The following is a 27,327-nucleotide window of genomic DNA, read 5'->3' as shown; positions in this document are numbered from 1 at the left end:
GACTTCATAAGCATGTCTAAATTCCTAATCCACTTTTGAAAATTCATGATTTCACTTTATTAAAGTTTTGGGTGGTTATATTATTGGTGCGGTTAAATGCAAAAAAAAAAAGACAACAGACAACTTCAGAGGAGTCAGTCATAAGAAAGAACTATACCTATGTCAAAAGATTGGCCAATGAATGTTTACTTGAATTTAAACATTTTTTTCTTTAATAATGATTCTCCTTGACCACATTTTTCAATTAACTGATTAACTACCAGTGCTTATGGAATTGCTTCAGAGAGCACCTACCATACCTTCAGTCATTTAAAAATATATAAGAATATGGATTTTATATAAATGAGATCAGGCTGTAAATACTGCTTTATTCCCCCTTTCATTGGCTATACTGTAGACGTTATTCCAAGTCATTAAATATTACTCATTTTTAATACCTGCCTAGTCCCTCCTATTAAAGTTCTATTCAACTCTTCCTTTTTTTTTTAGACATGTAAAACCATGTACCTTTCTTGATTTCCTCTTTGCAGGACTGAGAGAACATTTGGAGGTCAATCTTATGCTCATCCTTGGGTTTCTTAAACAGCGAATCTCTTTTTCTCAATTTTCATTCACATTTTTAATTTTGGCGTTAAATTGTTTTATTTTGTTGTAAGCTGTGATAATCCTTCCTGGCAGGTGGTGAGTAGATCAAACACAAACCACTAATATCCTGCCTCCAAACGTAAGGTTATATGATGAGTATGGATGACTAAAAGCCCTTTTGTTTTGCCTTGAAGGCAATTACTTACTGTGGCCTCTCTAGTCTGACATACCTGGCCAGGGAGTTATAACTACCTAGAAAGCTTTAAGACTATCATTGAAAATGCTGATAAGCCCATGAAATGGTCTAATAGCTTAGCTTTGCGTTTTCTGAAATCCTAAATTTCACCTAGGTGCATCTTCTAAAGTTATTTTTCTCAGGATGTGAATAGTAAATGCATACTATGAAACAAAAGGCACAAAGCACTTCTTACTTTCACTGCTACTTGCCCCACCTAAAAAAATAATGTGTGAAGAGGCACTGATTAGTTTCACAGCACTTGATAGGAGATCTAAGGCCAAAGAGCCTTGCAGGACACTGGCTTCTTTCTCAATTTTTCAACACCTGTAAGAGCTTTGAGCTATACAGCTATTTGAAGCTCAAATTTTAATCATAACTTACATATTAATGTAATAACTTACATAACTTACATCTGAAGTGTGTAAGTAGTATGCTTCCTGAAAGAAATCCTGTAGGTGTTTTTTTTTTAATTTTCTAAAATTTGAGGTTGAATACAGAGTATATTTCCATAGTCAAACAGAAAAAATTTCTGGGTACCTTTTAGGAGACGTGAGGCTTTTTGCATCTCTTTAATCTCTAGGTGGTCTATAGAACAAGAAATTATGTAAACTTACATCAGAACGACCCAAAATATGAATGAACAGTCCAGACTCATTAATATTCTTCAGTATCTCAAGTACCTCCGTTGTTTGAGGATGCCTCATAAATGTTCTAGAGCAGCAACTTTTGGCAAGACGGTATAGATCAACAGCTGGGCTATGATCTGGGCATTATTCGCATTTGCTCATGAAAAGCAGTCTGTACAGAAGCCTCTCAAAAAAAGGCCAACATTGTGAAACAAATTAGGAGAGGTTTATTGCTATTGAAAACGGTCTTCTTCTACTTATGAACATCCCTTCCTTAGTCCCCAGTATCAATCAAAACATGGTTAATGGGGTGCCTGTGTAGCTCAGTCAGTTAAGCGTCCGATTCTTGATCTTAGCCCAGCTCTTGACCTCAGGGTCGTGAATTCAAGCTCAGCACTGGGCTCTGTGCTGGGCTTGAAGCCTTGTTAAAAATAAATAAATAAAATAAAATATTAGTTTTAAATGAGCTTGACTTTTTCCAAACTTTCATGGGGCACAGCATAAATTACAGCACACCAGAGTTTCGCAAACCCACTAACTTAGCACAGATCCAGGTTTCAATTCGTGGGCAGGGCACCGTACCAGGTGTGTGTGTTTTCTCTGGTAAATGTTATCCAACAGGCTTTTTTCTACTCTACCTAATGACTTAATTCAGCTGCAATGGCAGCCCAGACTCAAGCCCCACCGGGCAGTGGATGAACTTTGTACTTCTTTAGTTTGTAGTACATTTATATTTTGTACTTCAAGGATCCTAGGACATGCGGCAAGTTGCTAGAAAGAAAGAGCTTGGAAATTCTGGGGCACCCTTGCAGCATAAGGACCTAATCTGAAGCCAAGATGTTGCCCATGATCACTTTCTATTGAAGAGTAGAATATGCCACCCCAAAATAGGACGGTAGGATTTCAAAACATGCTACCCCCAAATGCCACTTTGGTATATTGACCATTTTGAGCTACATGTAGGTACCCGAAAAAGAGTAGATGCAGGGAGAGGCTTTCTCTGAACTCTCCTTATCTGCCTAAAGACAGATCCTCCAAAGGACTGTCGTCAAGTCCCTTCTTGGGAGGTTCATTAACCAGGGAGAACTGACTCTTATCACAGGAGACAAAAAGTCGACACCACACCCGGGCAAACTTTCTCACAAACTATCTCACCTCCCCCTCTATTCTTCTAACGGCCCACGCATCTTTCCTAAAAATCATGTCCTATTCCCCAGGAGGCATACCTCACCCCTTGTCTTTCTCTGGTAAGATGGTATTTAAGCTTGAATTCTAAGCCACCTCAGGGAGTTACTCAATTTTCCCTGGGTATCTCCCATGTATACATGAGGTACGCATGTTAATAAATTTCTGCGTGTTTTTCTCATTAATCTGTCTTCTATTAAGGAGGTCTCAGCTAAGAACTCAGAAGGGGGGGGGAATTATTTTCCTCCCTTACACTACTATTAATCACCATCCTGGTCATGGGAAAGTGTTCCAACACAGTACACAATGACATTCTTTCCTATAAAATTTTATTTATTACATAAAAAATTCTATACATTTGTTAGACTAAAATACAGTTTTCATTATAATTCTGGCAACTGAGTCAGTACACAGAGAAAACTTAGCATTAGATCAGCACTTTTTTCTATTTCATATTTCTGCACAAGAAAAACATTTCAAAGCTCCATTTCATATCGGCTCATTGTACTCTGAAGCCAGCTGGAATTTCATCCAATTCAGAGCTCTTGGAAGTTAATTTCCCAGCAAGATTTGATAACTCCAGAAAGTTAATTGCTTAATATACATATTTTTAAAGTCCTCTGAGAGCATCATGCTCTGTCTGTAAAGTCTGCACTGTGTCAATAATGACAGTCACAAATAGTTGGGCTACCACCGTGTCTGTGGGGCATGTTCAAGCACCTACATGTTTGTTTCCCCACCTGAATACAGTGTAATGACACTGTGATAAGACAAAGCTCAAAATAACACTAAGGTAAAGGATCCTGAACTACGGAATTCATGGAAGGCTGAACTGTGATCCTCCAGTTCATAATGGACAGACAGGACATGGTACAAAAATTCATTCTGACACTATGGAATAGGATGCAATGGCAAAAGAAAAAGACAAAGACAAAAAAGGCATCAAGTTGAGAAATATGCGGCACCACAACATACTTCTCATGCTGTATCACACAGCAGTGAGAAATAGGGACACACTGATGCGTGTTTTGTATTCCTATCACCCCATACGTTGGGCTGGGCCTGACACGATGTGAAGGCTCAAAGCCTGAGAGGTCTATAGCAGGTCCCTATTGCACTGACTTGTCTTAAAGCTTGGCTGCCTGTTCTAGGGGCTCTATTCTAAACTCCAGAAGTTTGGACAGGTTGTGCCAGCAAGTACTCAAGAGTTGGGCCTTTGGTCTTCAGAAGATATGCATTTGTCTTTGGTTGTTTTTCCAGAGCCCCTGCCATTTTGTTAGGAGCCTTCCACACTTTTCTCCCCACCTTTCTGGTTTGTTAGTTGTAAAGTTTTTCCTCTTATAATCAAATCAGCTAACAACCCACTGAACTTACCTCATGGGGTTACAAGACCTATTTAAAGTGCATTCAGTGGTCAAGAATATTCTGAGACAGTATAATTGAAACTTCTTTCTATTACGGAGCTCCCGGTACCCTTTTGTAAAAGGGAAGAAGTCAGAAAACCTCAACAGCACCACATAACCTTGTAGTAAGCACTAAGTCAACACAGAAGAAAGGTAAATTTCCCCATGCCAAGTCTCTGAAAATCAAATCTAGCAAAAACCAAGAGGAGCCAAAAAGAACTTCCAAGTACAGACTACTGGAGCCCAGAGGATGGGGACAACTGACTAGTCTCTGTCTCAGATCATCAGCCCCCAAAAGCTGTCCTGTTACTGTCTCATTCCTGTGAGGTATCTAATACCATTTAGGAATCCTGGCCTGATGATCAACATGGTAAATAAAGAGAGTGCTCACATTTTCTAGTGGCAGGTGGCATGGTCCGTGGGCTGCTGGCTGTAGCTTCATCTCAGTTCTGTGCCCATTTAGTCAAGTCTTCTGTTCCATGCCTACTTTTTACTCACATGGAATGATTTAACACAAATTCCTGAAAAAAATAACTAACTCAAACTATATTTCTATCTGACAGGATGGGTGAATCAGATTCAGAGGTGAAGATCAGAACATTCTAAGTCATACACATCTACAACAAAAGGAATATCAAATGTAGATACTTACACTGGACTCAGGCCCTTTTTCACCCGATATGGGAATTTCCACCCATGGTCTCTCCATTTGCTATTGTAGAAGGTTCATTAAAGCTCTTCTGGATGTGTGGGGTGGGGTAGGGAGCTGACTTTTCTCCTTTCTTCTCCAGCCAGTTATGAGATTTCCACTGCTTTCTTCAGCTTGAAAAGGTAGGTAATGGTTTGATGTCTGACTATAAATCATGACTCACTGGAATCAAACCTTAAAAGAACTTCAAACTCCTTTAAGGATTTCTGCGTGCTTTTTTAAGGGCCCTGAGGGCCCTCCATGTAGACGCAGCACCCCTACCTAATAGTATGGAGCAGATGTGAAGAAATCCACGTGCTTCCCTAAAGAAGCAAGACAGGGTGGGTGTGGGGAGTGAAGGCACAGTCTCATTGGAAGAGTGGTCAAAAGCTGCTCTAGTGGGTGACTGGAAAACACTCAAAGCAAGAAACACTTCCCCGATTTAAGCGGGGAGGAAAACAACTTCTGAATTCCCTCCTCCCCATCCCCAGCATCTGCTTCTCCAACTTTCCACTAAAACTTTGTCAACTATGAGATAAAATGAGTTTGCTAATTTATCATCATCTTCAACTGTTCTTGGTCATGATGACTGATATATTTTTAGACAGTGATCTACTGATAACACTTGTCGTATCTGAGCAACAATAAAAAGAATCAATCAATAATTTGTAGATGGCTAATTATAAGGGTTCCTTCCTTATTCACTGTCTGGATTTTCTCATCCATGGCAAATAGTGTGGTAGTTTGCCAAAATCCATCCCAACACACACACTATCACACCTCCAAGGAAAGAAATCTCACTGTCTTGAAGATTCAGTGTCGACCATTTTGTTACTTTTCACATCAGTGCGGTTTCTATTTCCAAAACTGGTACTAAATGAAAAGTCTTAAGTTACACAAATGATTCCAGGTCAGAAGTTGGTAGGTGCCATCTTAAAAGTATTTTTAGTGGAGTCCTAATCACTACTTTATTTCAAAACATGTTATCAAACCAACTTTAGAGCAGCCTTTGATTTGTGTGCATGAGGCCCTAAGGGGACGGTGGGGTGGGGGCTGGCAGTTTGAGGGCCCTGAAATTTGATTACCATTTTAAACGTTCATAAATGTGCTATGTGCCTTTGAGAGAAAGACAGTCCATTGCTTTCATAAGTTTCTCAAAGGGGCCCACAGTCCTCTCACAAGATTAAGAACCTGCTTATGAATATCAAATATTAAATTCAGGTCTTAGCAAATACAAGTCAAAATTTCCTGAAACATTTGGGAATTACAATGCTTTCATATTCAGCTAGGTCTTGACTAGACCTTGAGTAACCTAAAAGCTTTATTATTCTCAATGCCCTGGCCTGGAGTATTTTTTTCCTCAGGAAATCATTTTAGTTGTAAAACTGAGTATCAAAATGGAATAAAATAGCCTAATATTTTGGTTCCTAGTAATTTCATATGTTTTCCACAAATTTACTAATGAATTCCTTTAGAAAATATCAAACTTAAATGTTGCCCATGTAATTTACAAAAGTGATAATTGTTCATGCAATATTGAAACTGAAACATAAGTTTGACTTTTTTTTATCCATATAAAAATCATGAAGATGGGAAGGACGAAAAGCTACTGTAGTATCTCCCTAGAAAGGTTTCCCACAGAAATTCTCAAATTTAAAAACTCTGCATTGAAGCTTTCTATAAGAAAGACACTTTAAAAGATTTGAATCTTGGATTAAAATTTTCCTCTTAAAACTTGTAGAGTAAGAATTTGGCTCACATTTATGAAGTTTGAATGGGGGAAAGTGTGCTATTTTAAATTGACAAGTGTATGCAACATGTTTAGTTTTTTGTTTGCTAAGTTTGTTAGCTCTAGATTTTTCTCTTGGCACACTCAAGGGTCCTGGTTTCAAAATTTGGGCTATGTGCCACTAATCAAAGATGAGCTAATTTCAAAAGCGGCCACTGTATGTGAACAGTACCTACCCTTCAAAAGGGCTAATATGTATCCTTAGTACACAAAGATGCATGAATATGCATTTAAAGCAAAAGGAATTCTATGCTGTGAATTTACAATATGCAAATCTCTGCCTTATGTGCATTTACTTTTGAACTTGCAATTTTCTAATATATATTCACGGACCACATCTTAACTCTAGGCAAGCTGTTATAGTGCACTCCTATCTGTCAGATGAAATGTATGAAAAGAATACAGAAATTAACTGTGGCAGGTGCATTGATAAGCCTCCAGACTCTGAGGATTTTTTTTTTTAAGTAGCAATAAAAAAAGCGATAGAGAACTTATCGAAAGGTGAAAGCTTAAAGTATTTTCTGAAGGAAACTTCTCATAGGCTACCTTAAGGCTACTGGAAACTCCAGAAATTCAAATGAGAAGGTTACTGACCAAAGATAAACTAAAATGTTCAAGTCACCATAATTGGCAGCTCCATTTTTGGAATGGACCCCATTATTTCTATTTTGCAGGTGGGGTGGCCTGGGGGACCCCCTTGAAATGGCCTTTATTAGCTAGTGCTGGTGCATGGTGCAAATGGTTGAAGCTTTGGAGACACTGATATGGCCTGATATTTGGTGCCTGCAGTTCTGGTGGGAGAAGCACTACTCTCATGTAAAGCAACAGCTCAGGACCAGGATAAAGGAAGGGGTCATCTCCTCACTACCCCTACTGGGATGAAATCCTGAAACTGCCCTGGAAAGACAAGGAGCCTTGGCAGATACCAAGATCAATGGTATTGGGAATCAGCAACTTAATGTTCTTTGCTAAAAAAAAAAAAAGAAAAAAGAAAAAATATCTAAGAGTAAGGGAGCATCTCTACAAAGGAACTTATTTCCAGCATAATTTAAAAATAAGATTCAATGAATGCCTCCTCCCCAACCAATATGGAAAAAGTTTGGGTACCAACACACAGTTAAGCTACTTAAACTGCAGTAACGTAGGACTTAATCGTGCTATAGGATAGGATAAAAGCTCTAATCCTAAACATTAAGCACTGCATTAAATGGTTTAAAGGAACAACCTGCTCTGAGCTCTGCTCATCCATGCAAGGATTATGTAATCTCAACGCCCTAGCTAAATTCCTAATGTTTACCTAACACACTGGTTAAGCCTCCAGTAGAACATAGGTCTCTTGGACTTACACCGAAATGTAACCTTCTCCCTTCCATACCACATTATAGCAGCACTTACTATTGAGGCGGGAGCCTAGAAAGTCTAAATCATGTACCAGAGGCTTTTTCTGATGGCAGAGCCCACAGTGATACTCCGGCCACCACGATCAGCATTTACAATAGAGGACCCTAACTAGAACTCTGGAGATGTAAGTACTGAACACAATTTTGAAGATCCATCACAGAAAAAGACAAAAACCACAACACAGAGTCGATGGCTTATAAAATTATTCAGGCAACCACATATCACAGATAATTTTTGTTCTTCATCTATTCTTCTCACTTGGGCAGAAGATGGAGGCAGTGAGCGAGTAGCAATAAGGCGGCCCATAGCTAGCTGAAGAATGACTCACAATGAATGAAAGAGGCAGCAGGAATATCCAAACATAACCTCAAAACATTTAAATATTGCTAAAAAGCCTCTGTGAGGCTTTATAAAATGTATCAAGGAATGAAGCTCATATGAGAGTGATATTCTATATATTAAACATCTCTCTGTGTGTGCCTGTGGTAATATATATGCACCTATGCATATATCTACTTAGACAGCACACAGATTCACTCAGGGAAAACAGCCTGGCAATTAATTTGGAACTCAAATGACATGGTTACACATAGATCATAATTTCTAAACACAATGTTAGTAAAACGAAATTTATTTGTAAAACAGGACCTGTTATATAAAATGGCACACAATCAAGTTATACAAAAATACAAAATTTCTTTCTGATTACAGTTCTAGTTGCAAATGATAATTAGAAAGCATTCCTGGTGGCTTCCAAATAGCTGAGATTGCGAGCAAATGGAACAGGGAGCAGCAAGAGTCCATGATGCTGGGATGTCCAAGTGAGTAGAACCTAATTTCCAAATTCAAGACTTCCATCAGGTCACTTTGGAGGGACATCTCCTAGAATAGCTAGCTCCTAGAATGTCTTCTGTTTTGATACTCATCTTCCAAACTTTTTCCAATCCTAAATTTAGTTCCCAATGTTTCTTAATGTCCAAAATCTGTGTGGCTATGAAACAGAAGGTATTCTGAAGTTCCTTACATGATTTGCTCTCTCATCTATTTGGAAAATTGTTAGTTACATAATTATATTTATTCCATTTCAAATGATATAAAAGAGTACAATGATACCGTTTGGCGATGTTAGATGTTAACTTCTGGAGAATTATTGTTTCAAAATAGCTAGTCTCACAATGTTGGTTTCCCAGGTCTTGCCAAGATATGAGCTCTTAACTGTGTGTGTGTGTGTGGTTTTTTGTTTGTTTGTTTTTTTTTAAAAATCCAGACTCTTATTGCAAATATTCTGAAAAATCAGAAATATTACATGAGCTTTGAAAAGAAACCAAGGCATTTAGCAAATTTTAGCCTAGCTAGAGTAAAGAACACGGATACTTAAAAAAAAAAATACAATTTACCTTTTGCAGCAATTTAAAGGTCTAACCCTTTGAAAGGAAGCACATTAGCAAACAGCTGCTTATTAAGCCCTAGTGACATTAATTGTATGCATTTCCATCATACCGGTCTAATTCACTGTCTAATTCTGGTAGGAGGCAATGCTTTCTTTCAAAAGATTCTTCTTCCATGGAATGATAAAATGCTGAGGCTTTTTTTTTTTTTTTTTTTTTGTACAGAGCCTGTATTTAGTGCAATAAGTTTAAAAAATTTGCTCTGAAATATTTACTTTACATTAACAAAAATAGCCTTTTTTAAAAAAATTGTAACAAAAAGGAGTTATCGCATAAACAGATCATGAATTATTCTTAGCAAATTACACTTTTTTTTTCTTAAAGCATTCACCATTACAATAAGCAGAACAATGGAATATTAGCCATTCATATCTGGTAAGCTTTAGGAATTTAAAAAAAAAGAAAAACAACAAAGAAACAAAAAAACCCCAAACCCATCCCCAAACAAAAAGAATGTTCGACTCTTAGGATCAAAACATAACCAATTCTTCAGTTAAACATTGTAGAATCTGGATACTGAATGAATTGCCAAGGAGAGGAGCACCTGCCAGTATGTTTTCAGATTTCATAGCATTTGAATAAAATGGCCATTTAGCCCTAAGCCACTGAAGTTCCTTAGAAGCAGAAGCCCAAGCACTGGAATCTGCAAGGCTTTTGTGTTCCAAGTTTCCCTTCCTTCTTTATTCCTCCCAGCATTACTTAATCTGCAAATCAATACACAGAAACTTAATGGCTAAACTCGCTGGGTGCCCCAGCTTCCCTTCAAATCAGGCACACAAATGTGTGGAGGATGCTACTAAAGTAAAAAATGAAAGAAAAGACAAACTATAAGAACAAAGTTTGCATAAGAAAGATTATCTACCCTTTTCTTTTTAACCTACTCTCTTATAGAAGCTTAGGGTAAACTACAAATACCTGAGGAGTTGGTTACTTTTTAATGTTGGCTGACAAATGCATGAGCGATTATGAAATTCCCATATTGAGTCCACTTGTATGTTTCTAAAAGTAAAATGACATGGCTTCTTTGATTGGGGAAAACTGATTGGAGTAACTCCTTATTTATCTGAAAGCATATGCCTAGTCTCGTCCCACTAGGACTTATGCATCAGTAAAATAAGATCTTGATTTTATGCACACATCAGGGAAATCACCCCTGAATAAACTTTAGACAGAGAATTCGGTACAATAATTTTATCTCATTTAAATAACTAAAGTTAAAATCTCCTCTAAGTTATTAAAAATGTTAATCAGATATGAATCTTAACATTTCCATTAAGACAATTACAATTGAAAACATTAAATGACGGCAGTTGCCTTGTAAAAGCCACCCGTATGAAAGGAGTACATGTTTGACAAAAATAAGCATAAAAAAGGTATTAAATCCCTGTTCCTTTTCTCTGATTTTGGCTGATTATGTGTGTGTGTGTATATACATATACATATATATACACACATACATATACATATATACACACACCCACACACACAAATACATAGTTATGTGTATATATTGTTTTGGAATGTCAATGGGTTCCATAACGGTCGGCTAGGTTCAAGCAGAACTTGCTCCCGAAGCCTAGAAAACAAAGTCATACAGAGTATAATCTTAGACAATTACCATTAAAAGGAGGTCATGAATGATGTTACAAGTACACAGATGGTCACAAGCGGCAACAAAGCAAAATGGACTGAGAGCCCTTTGCGTGAACCTATATTCCAGGGGCCGCAATTCCTATGAATGTTGAAAGTCAGGGGCACCTGGGTGGCTCAGTCGGTTAAGCGACTTCAGCTCATGATCTCACAGCTCTGTGAGTTCCAGCTCCTGTTAGGCTCTGTGCTGACAGCTAGGAGCCTGGAGCCTACTTTGGATTCTGTGTCTTTCTCTCCCTCTGCCCTTTCCCTGCTCACACTCTGTCTCAAAAGTAAGTAAACATTAAAAAAACAAAAATTTAAAGAAAGTCACATTTCCTTCTGGATAATCTCTGAGATATGCAGAGAATACATCTCTGGCCTATGTTGTTACAGTGTTCAGGTTTTTTTTTTTTTTTCCTTTTCCTCTATAAATTCTTTCCTGTTGAAGCAGATGGCCGGAAGTTCTCTTTCTTAAACTTCTATAACATCACATTTGGTAAATCTTTCTAAAATCATTTTCAAAGATTTATAGGATGACCTCACAGACCTTCAGAGTGTCCTGAACTAGTGAGGCTCTTTCTCAAAAAAAAAAAAAAAAAAAAAAAAAAAAAAAAAAAAAAAAAGTCCAAGAGGAAAACTGGAAGTACTTATATTTAATTCAATGATCCCTCGTCAAAAGGGAAATTTAAAACCTCATTTTCCTGAATATTAATTCTCTAGGCTAAAAGTAAACCCTAAATTAAAATATCCCATTAAGAAAGAAGATAAACAGGTGAACTTAACAGCAGATTGTATAGATACGGCTAAATAGATATGGTGCTTTTACAGAACTTTAATCTAAGAGAATAACATGTGAATTAAATCAGGCAAAGACAAGTTAGCAATCCTGATTTCTACCAAACCCCAAGTTTTAACGAGGAATCTCTCAGAGAATTATTTAGGGACACATCCAAGATGCATAGTGGTAGCAGGGTCAACTCTTACCATGCTAATGCAAAAGAGAGATAAGAATCAGAGGTACTGATGTACTTAAAATATTTAACTACTCTGTAAGCAACATCTCAACTTCTCTCCCGGGAAGTTTTTAAACTGCATAAAAAAATACCATTCTTAGGGACCAAATGCTATAATGTCCAAAACACCAGAAGCACAATGCACATAGAAGATATATTTGGAAACATAGTGGAGGGTTTTGCCATTAATCTGCAAGCAATGAGCTGATGAGCAACATAAAACAAAAGCAAAAAATGAATGAAGATTTTAAAGCAGTGTTTCAGTTAAGGGGCATTAATTTAAAACTGAAAGCAATATTAGGGGGAAAAAATCTTCCTAAATTTTTGGCTTCTGGTAGAATGCCACATAACCTGGGGATTTCTCCTTGTATCATTACCTACGAATTAGAGGTTTAGGTAAGAGTCAGCATACTTGTATTCTCGTCTTCCACACTGTATCCTTCACTAAAGGATAATGCAGAAATATGTGCCAATTCATGGTCAAACCAAGCCAGTCAAGACCTCCAAATATTTCTCCCTTTTTAAAAATGATTATGACTGACAAAAAAGGGGGGCAAAGGTAGTTTACATTTTAAAGATTTTATATTTTACCTTTTTAAGGTTTACACTGGGAGCCAGTTACTGAACACGTATGACAAACAAACAGTGGCAAGAAGGAAGCCTTCCTCATTTAACCATGCCACCAGAGGGTCGGCAGAATCTTCACTACCGTCCCCCTTGGCCAGGGTCAAGTAGGAGGTATACAGAAAGGGGGGGTAGAGAAGGCAAGAAGCCAGACCAGGGGGATTGCTGATGGTGCCCCTTGCCCACTCAACGGAGTTTTGGCTGGTGCACACTTACAACTAAGAGTTCTACATCCTTTGACTTACGATTAGAGTGATCTGTACCTTGGGAAATAAACATTGAAGTTTTGACTCTGACAATCATTAATGCTATTAACAGCAACACCAAAATAGGCCCTGGAGGGGGTTACGGAGGAATTTATATCTAAACATTCTGCTGAGGTTTTAATTTAGGTTGAATATGCAATTATTTTGCATATAAATATGGCCTCCCCAGCACCCAACCTCAAACAAACCCATTTCCTTTACTCTTATATACTTAAACGTGCTTGTTTTATGCAAGTTGGAAACCTATGAAATCAACCACTTATTAAACTTTATAGTTTAGTAAGAAAGAGGAGTCTTCATCTCACACTTTGGGATATCACGTGCAATCAGAAGGCACATTATTTAAAATTAGCTGTTTCAGGACGTAGGCAGTTATATAATATTTTTAAATAACATGCTGTTTAATAACAATACATTTGCAAAATAAGCAGTAATTACACAAAGATATGCGAGGGTTATCTGTCATTATGCAGAGGTGAGAGTATCTGTGGCAAAAGCAACTCAGGATTCTCTTACATTGATTAAGTTGCCTTTTTTTTCCCAAATGAAAGTAGAGTACTTAGAATATACATACATATCACTGACCAGAGATCATTGACCTTTCTCACAATTAAGCTGAGGTTAGAGAAGACCAGGTTGTTTTATTGAGTGGGAATGTGAGTGTTGATGGAGTAATCTTGTTTGCTACTGAAAAACAGCTTAAGAAACAAAGAAAGTACAATCCAGGCAACAGAAGAAAAAGTCAGCAAAGGGTAAAAGACAGCAACAGAAACAAACCAATATTAAAAAAGTGGGGAATGTGAATTTTAGCAAGTTGAAAGGAATTGCTAGTATCACCTTCCAAAATGATAAAAATTAAACTGTCAGTTCAAGTGTACAACCAAATGTTCATTCCATTGAAAACCAAACACGTACAACTAAAAATTAAAAGAAAAAAAAACCCCAAAACCAGAAATGGCCATTTTACTTTAGGGACAAAAATTAGCCCCTGCTTCGTGATAAGCCCTGAGACAGATGTTGTTCCTTTCAGCTTACTTTTACAGAAGGCGGTCTCAGTTGTGACAAGAATTCTGCCATCCAAGTGATGGGTAAACACACAAACAGAAAGAGCAGCACATCCTGTGTGATACAGACAACAAAAGCTTCTCCTGAAGAAGTGCAGTCAGTGAAAACAGAGAGAGAGAGGAAGTGAAAGTGAAATTCTTGGAGGGCGGTCACCTCCTCATCTCCACCTACCATCGGCTTTAGCTCTCTGGCATCGGCAACGCCTCCCTTACCAGCTTCTTTCATTGCTTTTCTACTGTTTTCCACAAACTCCTGCAAAATATGGACCAAATTGCATAAATTCTTAGGTCCTTTCAGATTTTGGTTGGCAGATGAATTCTAAGGAACACTGACATTTTTAATTCAATATCAGTACACGGATGGCCTAAAACCAGAGCAGTGAATAATATTTAGTATCACTACACAACGGCTGCTAAATCTGTGCACATGGGCTGCAACTTGTGATATCTTTAGGACATCTTTTTTCCATCCATTTATTGTGACAATCTCACTTAAGCTCAAAGAGAGAATGTTACTTCTATCTGGAAGAGAAAATCTCTAATGCTTTCTTAAAAGACTGTTTTTTCATACTTAGATTATTGTTCTATTTGTTGTCTGACTTTTTCCATATCAAGGTTAAACAGAAAAACAAGAGCGTTTTATTCCATAAGCCCTCTCTTTAAACTAGCCCTAGCAGGTAAAAAAAAAGCATTGATTCTACTAAGCCCAGAATACTGTTTTTACCCAACCATAAATAAGCTGCTTTAAAAAAATGTCTATCTGGCTTTGAAATTACTCCATAAAGCAGGAAGACAGGAAGTAACAACCAGAACCTGTGGTCAAAAGTAGTTAAAATGGGATTATGCCCCAAAGAAATGTTTCTATCATGTCCAAGTTTATGGAGCACTTCTCCATTAAATATCCTCATCATTCTTACTGAAAAAACTAAAAGAAGAAAAAAGTATTTTTTGTTACTCTGCTCTGGATCAAGGGTTTAAGACACAAAAAAACAAATTCTCCCTCTTCTTTTTTTTAAGGTTTTTAAAATTTATTTATTTATTTATTTATTTATTCATTCATTCATTCATTCATTCATTCATTTAGGTAATCTCTACACCCAACATGGGTCTCAAACTTACAACCCCAAAATCAAGAGTCGCCTGCTCTATCAACTGGGCCAGACAGGGGTCCCCAAATTCTTCTTCTAAATGTCTTAATCAGAAGGGAGATGGAATGCTCACAAGTCAAATTCCATTATGAAAACAACCAGTTAGAAATATAATTTAGACATTATGAAAATTTCCAAAATTTAGTTGATGGTGTTTTCAGTGAAAGAGATAATCAGTACCCAATACGTCCATTAAATCATTTGAAATTTCTGCAATTGAAAAAAAAAATCTATCTTATTTATTAACACATTATTTTATATTTAACTAGATAAACCAGGCTCCTGGAAGAGGACTTGTTATCTCAAGGTCTAATGTTTACCCTTCAATATTACCTACTCTTCAGATAGGAATATTTCACAGCTTAATGGCAAAGTACTATTATTAAGAAGCATCCTTATTTTGGGAGCATTTGACATTGATAATAATATTTGAAACATTTAAATAGTTTCTAAAGTTTTAAAATTTTTAATTGAGATTCTAATACAGGGAAGCTGCAGAGGCTAGATAACTAAAGAATCGGAATATAATATCTGTGTGAAAGTTCAGATCTTGACTAATGGAAAACAGTATATAATCTATCAGTCCTGAGTCTGTTAATCTGTATTCATTACAAAACACTTTCAGTTTGGCCTGGCATACTTAGGATAATGACTTCCAATGGGGCTGACAGCAATACTATTTGGAAAGGTGGTAGACGGAAAAATATAGGCAGGTGCTACCACTGGGGAAATAAAGACTTTTTGTCTTTGAGCTCCACTTCAAGAAAGGGCACTTAGAACATCAGTGGTCCAATGTTTCAATTCAAGGACTAAAATTCAGGTTGTAAAAAGTCAATTCTAATCCATCTAATTGCAGAGAGGGAGGGAGCAGTATGAAATAATGTGAACTCAGGACTATTAATGGGTATTGCTCTAGCTAGGTGTATATATATGGTCTCATCCATGCCAAGAGGACCTTCCTTCTTCCCTGATTTCCCCAAGACTAACCTCATTCGTGAGCCCTACAGGTTTAATTCTAAATTACTCAGTTGCATATAACAGGAATTAAACATGGAGAATGTTTTGCAAAATATTTTTACTAGTATGTTTACCTCTAAAGGAGTAGAGGGCGTTTGAAATACTTACCATTAGCACTTTATCCATATAGAATTCTCTGCCAGGGCTCCCATCATTGTATTTTGTATCAATGGCAAAACACAAGAATAATACATCCACTACCATTTCGTAAATGGACAGGAAGCAATGAGCGACTAGGAAAGCAAAGAGGCAGACGATGATCAGAGGCAGCACCCATACTGTGTAATCTTGCTGGTAGTTGAGCAGCATAATCCCAGCCAAACCCGTGCTGCAGACTATCAGCACCTGAAGCAGAGAGAACAAAGAACACATTTAATATCCTACCATAGAAAACCACTATTTCTTCATCATTTGCAGACTTCAAATTCCCTTTAATATTTATAAATGCTGGCTGCATACCTTCATTCTACTGCAAGCTACAAAGGATAATTCATATATACCCATACACACACATATACATGTATATCACATAAATAAAAAATAATCTTTTAAACACTTCTGGTTTACATGAAAAATAGTCATGTTTCCAAATGTTATGCTTGTTCCTTAAAACTTCACGTATTTAAGCACCTGTGGCAATTTTTAAGACAAATGTATGCATGCATATTTTATTTAAAAAAATTTTTTAATGCTTATTTAGTTTTTGAGAGAGACAGAGAGAGAGAGAGAGAGAATGAGGGAGGGGCAGAGATAGAGGGAGATACAGAATCTGAAGCAGGCTCCAGGCTCTGAGTTATCAGCACAGAGCCCTATGCAGGGCTCGAACTCACGGACCGTGAGAGATCATGACCTGAGGCGAAGTCGGATGCTCAACTGACTGAGCCACCCAGGCGCCCCTAAGAATGCATATTTTAGAAAATTGCACTATTGCACTCAGAATAAAATTGACAGTCCAGGGTATTGTGCTTTTATATATATGAAATAGTATTATATAAATAAATCATTAAAAGCTATTCATTAATATTTATAGTAGCATTATAAATGTTTCACCAATACTTAGCCGCATAATTTCATCTTATGGGTGACTTAAAATTTGACCATTCTCCTACAGTTGGAGACTTATATTGTTTTCTGATATAAATAATGCTGCAACAAACATCTCTAAGAATTTTTTCTTTGTTTTGTATTTTTTCACAGAGAACATGTGGTAAATTTAATATGAGTCGCCACGTAGTTTAGATTTGGATTACCTGTGAAGAAAGAGGTTGCCACAAATATCCATCATAGAAGAATATAAGAAACAGTGAAATTGCTTATTGTCAAGAACCACCTACTCTGGTCCCTCCCGTGCAGCACTTGAAATTTCTTGTGGTTCTTTTAATACATTTAGTTCAGCTTTTCAATCCCTAGGAATGGCTTATGGCAAACATTATCACCTTCATTTTATAGACTGGGAAACATATTCAGAGATGCTAGCCAACTTGCCCAAGGTCACAGAGTAGAAGGGCAGATATCACCCAAATAATGCTCTTATGATGCCAAATCCAGCCCTCTTTCAAGGTAAGAACTCAGCAAATACTTGGATATTGATATAAAGCAGTAATGGGTCATACTGAATCCTAAATACACTCGTGCTCAGCCCTACACCTGGCCTAACATACAACATGAAATAACAAAGGAAAAGAAAGAGTCTTCTAGAACCACAGCAGCCTTTTCTGGTCCAGTGCTGAGAAGGAGCAGACTATAAATTGACCTGTAAATTTTCAGATGATTTTAGGGAGCAAATCTGGGTCTGCCCAAAATTTAGATGACCCTCCACCATTTTTTGTGGCAAACACTCAGGAATTCTCTCTTACAGTCATTTACTTTCTGGGGTGACTTCTACAGATAGCTAATTATATCCATTTTCTTTCACTCTTTTTGGTTTTTAGAATGAGTTGTTTCTTATTTCTTCAAATTTTTGACATCCGTCCTACAGAAGGACTGAGGTTCTTTATGCTCACTCTAAACCACTAAAAGTTAAGCCACATTTGAAATGTTAAAGTCAATTACAGGGAAAAGGTGCGGCTCCGACAAACTAGATGTTGAGACAAAATCTGCTGAAGTGGAAGGTTGGATACTGTCACATTAGAAACAACTTTAAGGGCCACCTGGGTGACTCAGTTGGTTAAGCGGCTGACTTGGCTTAGGTCATGATCTCATGGTTTGAAAGTCTGAGTCCTGCATCAGGCTCTCTGCTGTCATCACAGGCTTCATCGGTTCCTCTGTGCCCCCCACCCCAACTTACTCTGCCCCTCCCCCACTTGCACTCTCAAAACAAATAAGCAAACAAGTAAGAAACAACTTCAAGAATTAATGATATTTAGCCCAAAAGCCAAGGGAATGTAATAAGGTAATAATTACTCCCAAATATAATGAAAGGGTGTCAAGCAGAGGATACATTAATGGTTCTCAAACTGCAGAAGGGCTAGGTATCACTTGGGGAGTTTGTGAATGATACAGATTCCAGGGCCCTACCCCCAGAGTCCAATTGGTTAGAGCTAAGATGAAGCCCAGCAATATTCATTTAAAAGGTTCCTCGGGTGGGGGCAGCTGGGTGGCTCCGTTGGTTAAGCATCCAACTCTCTGATTTCAGCTCAGGTCATGATCACAGCTTGTGAGTTTGTGAGATGGAGCCCCGAACTGGGCTCTGCGCTGACAGTGGGGAGCTTGCTTGGTATTCTCTCTTCCCTCTCTCTCTGCCCCTCCCCTGTTCATGTGTGTGTACATGTACACATATACACTCTCTCTCAAAATAAATAAACTTTAAAAAATAAAATAAAATTAAATTAAATTAAATAAAATAAAATAAAATAAAATTAAATTAAATTTGCCTCAGGTGATTCTGATAAAGTCTACAAGAAGTACTGGCTTAGATCAGTGATCTCCGTGGTGGGGTACACATACCCAAGGGAGAATTTAAGAGCACCTGGGACTTCAAATTATATTTCTCATTTATTTTAATTTCCTTTTATACTATGCTTTACCATGTATATATTAGTAAAAGCTGTACATATATCATTAATAAATGTAAATATATTAGGAAGTGTGCTCAAAAATTTTTTCTAATAGGATGCATGATTTTAAACATTTCCACGCTCCTGTTCTACAGGACACGTTTTTGGTGACACCATAGAAGAGATTCATACACAGGGTAGGATGGGAGAAGCAGAAAGGAAAGGGCGCTAGTTTTAGAATCAGAAAGATGTAGATTTGAATCACAGAGTTAATACTTCTTAGTTTTGTGACTCCAAGCAAGTTCATGTAACCTTTCTGAATCTGTTTTTCCACCTTTAAAAGAGACATAAAAATACATACATCCCATTGTTAAAATAAGCATTCTGAAAGCATTTAACACAGTGCTTAGCAATCTTTGTTTGTTTGTTTCTTTCATTTCCACCATAAATCTTGCATTTGCAATGCCCTTTCCACATGGAGCTCATGTTTTAAAAGATTTTGTCAGTAAAATAGCACCTACAAGTAATAATTCACATTATCATTTTTATTAATCAACACCAAATAAACTACCAATAATTAATGTTAGAAAAAGTATTAGCAAATGAGATAAAATAATTTCACACAGAAGTGAAGAGCTTCAGATTTTGTGGGTTTTTTTGGATAGTTTTATTGGGCAAATATGCAATATCTATGAGACCTGAAAATGTTGAAATAGTTTGTAAATCTCTGTTCTTACCTGTGAAGACCCAATAGGCCAGTGGTCACAGATCACAAGCCACTAAACTAGGGGAGATAAGATCCCTCCTAAATCTAATTTACCATTCCATGAAACCACTGGGGTTCCACAGAAATGGAATCCATGGAATTGTCTTCTGTTTTCTTTTAAATTCAGGGTTTTTAAAATTAAATTTTATATTTTGAGACAATTTTGAATTCACATTTCATTGTAAGAAATAACACAGAATGATTTCATGTACCTTTTACCCAGTTCCCTTCAACAGTAACACCTTGTCAAACTAGAGTACAATATCACAACCACAGTACTGACATTGATACAGACAACGTACAGAACATCTCCATCATAACAAGGATCCCTCACTTTAGTCTTTTATAACTTCCCCTCTGCCTCCCTGCAACCCCAGCCCTAACTGGGTGACCATAAATCTGTTCCCAATTTCCATAATGTTATCATTTTAAGAATGTTTATAAATGGTTCAAGCCCCATTTTGGAAGTAGAGCTTACTTAATTAAAAAAAAGAAAAGGTATGTAAGAGAAAATAATTTGGGGTACCTCCTGGCTCACTTAGACCATATGACCCTTAACCTCAGGGCCATGAGTTCAAGCCTCACGTTGGGTGTAGAGCTTACTTCATTGAAAAAAAAAGTATAAGAATGTTATATAAATGGAATCATACAGTATTTAATTTTCTGGGATTAATGTTTTTCACTCAGCAATATTCCCTCATGATTTATCCAAGTTGCTGCGTGTTATCCATAGTTTGTTCCTGACACCATCTTTTATAATGCTTATTCTGATCTACCTATGTGAACTATCTGATCAGGGACCATTTCTGCATACTAGCAGCTACTTTTAATTGCAGTGAAAGAAATTCTTTTTAAAAGATTTACTGTATTCTGTGATCAGAACTACAGTCTTAAAAAAGAAAACTAAAGAATGTTTATCTTAGTATGTTGGAAACTAAAATACTTTTTTCCCCTCTTATTTTTTTTCTCTTTTTTGGATATCTCAATTTAAAAAAAGTTATCTTGGGTACCCAGGTGGCTCAGTTGGCTTAAGTGTCCGACTCTTGATTTCAGCTTGGGTTACGATCTCTTTGTTCGTGAGTTCAAGCCCTGCATCAGGCTCTGCGCTGAGAGCACGGAGACTGTTTGGGATTCTCTCTCTGCCCCTCCCCAACTCACATTGTCTCTCTCACTTTCTCTCAAAATAAATAAATAAACTTTAAAAAATAAATCAATCAAATAAAAAAAGTCTATCTCTCTATGTTTTAAAAGTAATTTTCTTACAGTGTTATAAGTTTTGTATTATTCCAACTTTCATGTTTCTGGTAAGCAATTTGGTAATGCACATCCAGAAACCTATTAGGTACTCTGACTCATTGATTCCACTTCCAGGATTCTGGCCTCAGGAAATAAGGATTGACACAGGCAAGGGTTTGCATACAATGGCTTCACTGTATCACACTTTATATTAGTAGAATGAGAACAGTTTAACTATAAAAAGAAAATTAGAGGTTTGGTTAAAGAAATGATGATACAATTGTATAACCATGTTTAAAACATTTTTAATAAAATAGTAAATGCTCATGACATAATATGAAGTGAAAAGAGAGACAGAGGAACCTGGCTGGCTTAGCCGGTAGAGCATGCGACTCTTGATCTTAGGGTCAGGAGTTCAAGTCCCATGTTGGGCGTGGAGACTACTTAATTAAAAACAACAAAAGTTAAAAAAAAAAAAAAAAGAAAAGAGATATAAAAATTGCCCTTTTTACCACACTGTTTTCTGTTATTCCGATATATGGCTTCTCTTTTATTTTTTATGTATTTATGTATTTATGTATTTTTGAGAGAGAGAGCACAAGCGAATGAGGTGCAGAGAGAGAGAGAGAGAGAGAGAGAGAGAGAAAGAAGTGGGGCTCACTCAGGGCTCATGTTTTACCCAAAGCAGGGCTTGACTCACCCAATGTGGGGCTCTAACTCACAAACTGTGAGATCATGACCTGAGCCAATGTCAGATGCTTAACCGACTGAGCCAGCCAGGCGCCCTCTTTTATTTCAATTGTTCTGTGTACATATGTTTTTATTTTAAGTTGCTTCACATCCTTCTTAGTAGCAGGGATAAATACAAGTATGTAAAACATAAAATAGACAATAGACAAAAAATCTGAAGCCTTCCTAAATCAGTCATATAGCATATAAATAATAGCAATAGTTGACAACAGTAACACTGTTATCAACACTATACTCCTTGACACAGATTAACTTATTATATCCTTACTATAAAACATTTCCTCTTATTGTAAAAACATGACAATAATAAATCCAACAGTCATAATGTAAGTTTAATTACAAATTTCCAAAAGAACTATGTGTACAGTTTTATCATTCTTTTTAGACGGCAGTTGCCTGAGAACTTAACACCACACTGTGCTTTCCATGCCACTCTACACCAAATATTTTTTCCTTTTCAAAAACATTTTCAACACACAGTGGCTGGAGTAACCTAAGTGTTTGGTAGTAACAGAATGTTTAGGAATAGCAACTGATGGGGGTGCCTGGGTGGCTCAGTCAGTTAAACATCTGCCCCTTGATTTCGGCTCAGGTCATGATCTCATGGTCATGAGATCAAGCTCCATGCCGGGCTCTGCACTGAGCGTGGAGTCTGCTTGGGATTCTCTCTCTTTCTCTCTCTCTCTCTCTCTGCCCCTCTCCCCTGCTCGCTCTCTTTCTCCTTCTCTCAAAATACATACATACATACATAACAATAACAAAAAAATAGCATTTGATGAAATACTGACAATAATGATAATGAATAATTATGAAGATTATCAAAGCAATATGAAAAATGTATATGATATAATGTGAAGTGAGAAGGACAGAACAAACTGGTATGTAGGCTATAATTATTATACCATAGAAATATAAACCTATTAAGAAAAACACTGGGAGGGCATATATAAAAATGATATTATTAGATTATAGTGATGTCAGCTCAGCTCAATTTTTCAAATTTTCTGAGCATTTTATGGTTTGAAATACAGATACAAAGAAATCCAATTATATTGCTATTTATTATTCTGCAGATTTTAATAGTATAGAAAAAATACCTTTTTTCAGATGCTTTAAGGATAGGTAAGTCTCATTCCCTCACATCTGTTTTATTTATTTTTTATTTATTTTTCAATATATGAAGTTTATTGTCAAATTGGTTTCCATACAACACCCAGTGCTCATCCCAAAAGGTGCCCTCCTCAATACCCATCACCCACCCTCCCCTCCCTCCCACCCCCCATCAACCCTCAGTTTGTTCTCAGTTTTTAACAGTCTCTTATGCTTTGGCTCTCTTCCACTCTAACCTTTTTTTTTTTTCTTCCCCTCCCCCATGGGTTTCTGTTAAGTTTCTCAGGATCCACATAAGAGTGAAACCATATGGTATCTGTCTTTCTCTGTATGACTTATTTCACTTAGCATCACACTCTCCAGTTCCATCCATATTGCTACAAAGGGCCATATTTCATTCTTTCTCATTGCCATGTAGTACTCCATTGTGTATATAAACCACAATTTTTTAATCCATTCATCAGTTGATGGACATTTAGGCTCTTTCCATAATTTGGCTATTGTTGAGAGTGCTGCTATAAACATTGGGGTACAAGTGCCCCTATGCATCAGTACTCCTGTATCCGTTGGGTAAATTCCTAGCAGTGCTATTGCTGGGTCACAGGGTAGGTCTATTTTTAATTTTCTGAGGTACCTCCACACTGTTTTCCAGAGTGGCTGCACTAATTTGCATTCCCACCAACAGTGCAAGAGGATTCCCGTTTCTCCACATCCTTTCCAGCATCTATAGTCTCCTGATTTGTTCATTTTGGCCACTCTGACTGGCGCCTCACAGCTGTTTTAAAGGAGTTTATACGTAGTAACAATGACAGCTAACATTCACTGAGAATTTACAATGTATCAAGCACCATGTTAGGTACACTACATGTATTAACCAGTTTAATCCTTACAACCCTAAGAGTGTGGCTCTATTATTATCCCAGTTTCATAGATGAACAAACTGAGGCACAGAATGGCTATGTAGCCTGCCTCAGGTCACACAGCTAGTAAGTGACAGAGCTAGGATTTAAATCCAGGCAGTCAGGCTCCAGATACAGTACCCCTAACCACTAAGCAGGCTGTTTCTGAATTCTTTACAGACCGAATTATGTAAGGAGGAACATGTGCAAATTACTGAACTGTTGTACCTCAGTTTCCCCATCTGTAAAGTGAGGATAATATAACTTCCTTTACAAATTTATTGTTAGGATTAAATGAATACCATACATGTAAAGAATTTAATTTTTTTTTCAACGTTTATTTATTTTTGGGGACAGAGAGAGACAAAGCATGAACGGGGGAGGGGCAGAGAGAGAGGGAGACACAGAATCGGAAACAGGCTCCAGGCTCTGAGCCATCAGCCCAGAGCCTGACGCGGGGCTCGAACTCACGGACCGCGAGATCGTGACCTGGCTGAAGTCGGACGCTCAACCGACTGCGCCACCCAGGCGCCCCGAGAAGTTAGAACAGTGCCTGATGCATATTAAGGGCTTTGTAAGTGCTTCCTTTATATTACATATTTTACTTAATAGTTTTTTGATGAGCTAGACATTTTTCAAATGAAAGAATATATATATATATATATATATATATATATATATAACTTCACTGTATGTCCCAGATAACATATTTGGTCTTACCTTGCCTAGGAATAACATGAAATCCCCCACCGTGTTGATCGCAGCCACTCGTAAAGCATTCTCCACAAGAATGACAAAGGCGTCCTTGGCGGAGGTGCAGAAGTTGGTGCTGTTGATAGCTGTGGCTGTGTATGCATTCTGGACAAGGCAAAAAACAGTATTTTCATTAATAAATGTGATTTTACCTCGTTAAGATATAAACCAAATACAGTGAACACACGGCTTATTCAAATAGTCCACAGTTAAACCCATGGCTTTGGTGAGGTACAGGTTAAGATTAAGTGCAAGGAAATGCAAGACATTAAAAAAAAAAAAAAAGCCTGATATGGTAAAAAGAGCTTTTGGTTGGCTTAGTTTTAGTCCTTTTTAAAAACACTGACATTTATTAACACACACACAGATTTTTCTAACATCCATTAACTTCTTCCCTGTCTTAGTAAATCAAACATAATTTAACCTTTCCTGGATGTCTCAGGTTCATTACTATGAATATCAGTGATGCATTATTACCATTTTAGTGACGCTTTAAAAGCTGCACAAATATGTAAAGGCATAAGGATGCTGTGCTGTTTTATCCGGAACATCTGCCATCTCCTCTTTGGTGTTTCCTTTCATGCTGTCACTTCTCACAGCTCTTGTGGTAGACAGCCGTTTGTTGCTCCCTCCTTCCTGGGAGCAGGACCCTGAATCCCCTTTGAGAAAACAGTCCTTCCCCATTCTCTTAGAGTCTGAGTCAGGGTCACTACCTGTAGCTCTGGGGGCAGGCCTTGATCGATGTGAGCCAATCAGCATGTTCTACCCACCTTCTCAACGGTTGGTTCAGGAACTGGTACATAAACTCATAGAGCCAATGAAAGTAAAAGATGTTCCCTGGGGCTTCTGGGAAAAAGAAGTTTCCTTTCTCTTCCATGGAACTCCTGACAAAGCAGCTCTCTGATTTTCCTGGATAGCGAGATGTGAGGGCTGCGAGGGCTGTTTTGCCAACGTGATGGGAAGAACCCAAAACTGCTGGGGGTCACAATGTGTAACGGAGGGTGAGGCTAACATCATGGAGGTCAGAGCAGAGAGAAACCCATTACTAGTACTTGGTGACAGCTGTCACATGATGTCTGCATGATTAGGAACTAGCCAGATTGCTGGACTTTTCAGCCAGAGAAGCGAATACATTGCTAAAAATCTCTCCCCTCTCCTCCCACTCTCTCTCCCCCCTTTTCTTTGTCTCTCCTTTTAGGCCAGACTGAGCTAGCTTTCTGTCCCTTGTAGTACTGAGTCCCAGCTGACACACTTTTATTCCATTATACCTGCTTCTGCTCTGTGTCCTCTCTGACCCGCAGTCACAGGCTCTGATTTTTCCCCCCTTTTTACACTGCATTCTAGAAGACGGCTGGCATTTTCTGGGAAATGTGAATAAGTACTATAACATCAAATACATCTGAATCTTACGAAGGGAAAGTTTATAGACTTTGTGGCTAAAACTTATAGTCCTGAGGAATTTTTGGTCTAGTGCCAACTTAAATTGTTGGAAAACTGCTACACACAAAGGGCTTACTTTACACTGTGTTGTCTATGAAATTGGTTTTTTTTTTAGCTTAAATATAGTCGACACGTGATGTTTCAGCTATACAATATAGTGATTCCATAACTCTATAATTCATGCTATACTCACCACCAGTCAGCTACCTTTTGTCACCATATACTATTACAATACCATTGACTATTTTCCCTATGCTGTGACTTTCATCTCCAGGACTTACTCATTCCATAACTGGAAGCCACCCCACTTTAAACACTGAACTTGGGAGAGACAGCCTTTAATTTCTGAATGTTCCTACTGTATGCTTGTTAGTTAATAGGAACCTGGTATGAAGATGAAGTTTGAGTCACAAAAATTTAATTTGCCATTGTACCATTAAATGTGTTGATTAAAAATGCAGACTATTTCAGGGCCAAGGAATGAAGACTGTACTGAGTGGGACACACTACATTTTCAGCAATGGAGCAGCAGGAAATAATGACGCTCTTTTAAAAACACAATTATGATTTTAATATACATAAAATTTATTATCAGAATATAGTACATTATGTTTGCAGTTCTTTTTATCTCAAAAGCTAATATAGAGAGTATTTTAAAGAAATGATACTGTTAAATTATTCTGGTAGCATTCGTTTCTGCCTTGCGCTCATATATGGTCATCTTATCAGTTAAAAGACAGCAGGCACCAAAGAGTTAACTATCTAACTGCAGTGGTCCACATTTCTCCATCTTCTGTATAGCTTCTTTTGAAACATTCTGCCAAATGCCTCAATGACCTCAAAATAAACTACACTTTCGATCTTATATAACAATAACTCTGTTGAAAAATGATGGAGAACTTCCCAGGCCCGATTTATTCTCAAAGAACCAAGACTGACCACTTCTCTACATACTCACACACACACACACACAAAACCATTCAAATGTATTCTAAAGTAGAGGTTGGCAAATCTGACCTGCTGCCTACCTTTTGTAAAAAGCAGTGTTAATGGAACACAGCAATGTTCATTTGTTTACATGTTGTTTAGCACAGCTGTTTTCACGCTGTAATGGCAGAACTGAGCGATTGTGACAGAGTCTGTATGGCCACAAAGCCAAAAATATTTACTACCTGGTCCTTTATAAGAAAGCTTTGCCGTCCCTTGTTCTAGAGTATTGCCCAGGATCAATATCAACCTTGTTCATGGTC

General features: G+C 37.5%; 1 protein-coding gene across 3 annotated transcripts in view; it reads right to left on the bottom strand.

Moving 5' to 3' along the window:
* SLC44A1 (solute carrier family 44 member 1) overlaps window positions 1-27,327 on the bottom strand; it is a 200,313-nt gene that overhangs the window by 35,717 nt on the left and 137,269 nt on the right. Inside the window, exons 13-16 of one of the 3 annotated variants that reach the window (XM_030293174.2) lie at window positions 24,605-24,742; window positions 16,236-16,472; window positions 14,135-14,215; window positions 8,526-10,939 (exon numbers count right to left, since the gene is read on the bottom strand). In XM_030293174.2, the coding sequence (XP_030149034.1) occupies window positions 10,916-10,939; window positions 14,135-14,215; window positions 16,236-16,472; window positions 24,605-24,742 (480 nt within the window). In that variant the 3' untranslated portion in view covers window positions 8,526-10,915. Of the gene's footprint in view, window positions 1-8,525; window positions 10,940-13,909; window positions 14,216-16,235; window positions 16,473-24,604; window positions 24,743-27,327 lie in introns of those variants that run through there. The other 2 variants (XM_030293175.1, XM_030293173.1) reach the window with 2 other exon arrangements.

The sequence above is a fragment of the Lynx canadensis genome, chromosome D4, assembly GCF_007474595.2.
Source record: "Lynx canadensis isolate LIC74 chromosome D4, mLynCan4.pri.v2, whole genome shotgun sequence".
In the NCBI taxonomy this organism is placed as follows: domain Eukaryota; kingdom Metazoa; phylum Chordata; class Mammalia; order Carnivora; family Felidae; genus Lynx; species Lynx canadensis.
The sequence above is the reverse complement of the archived record's forward strand: the minus strand, read 5'-3'. Positions and strand labels throughout refer to the sequence as shown.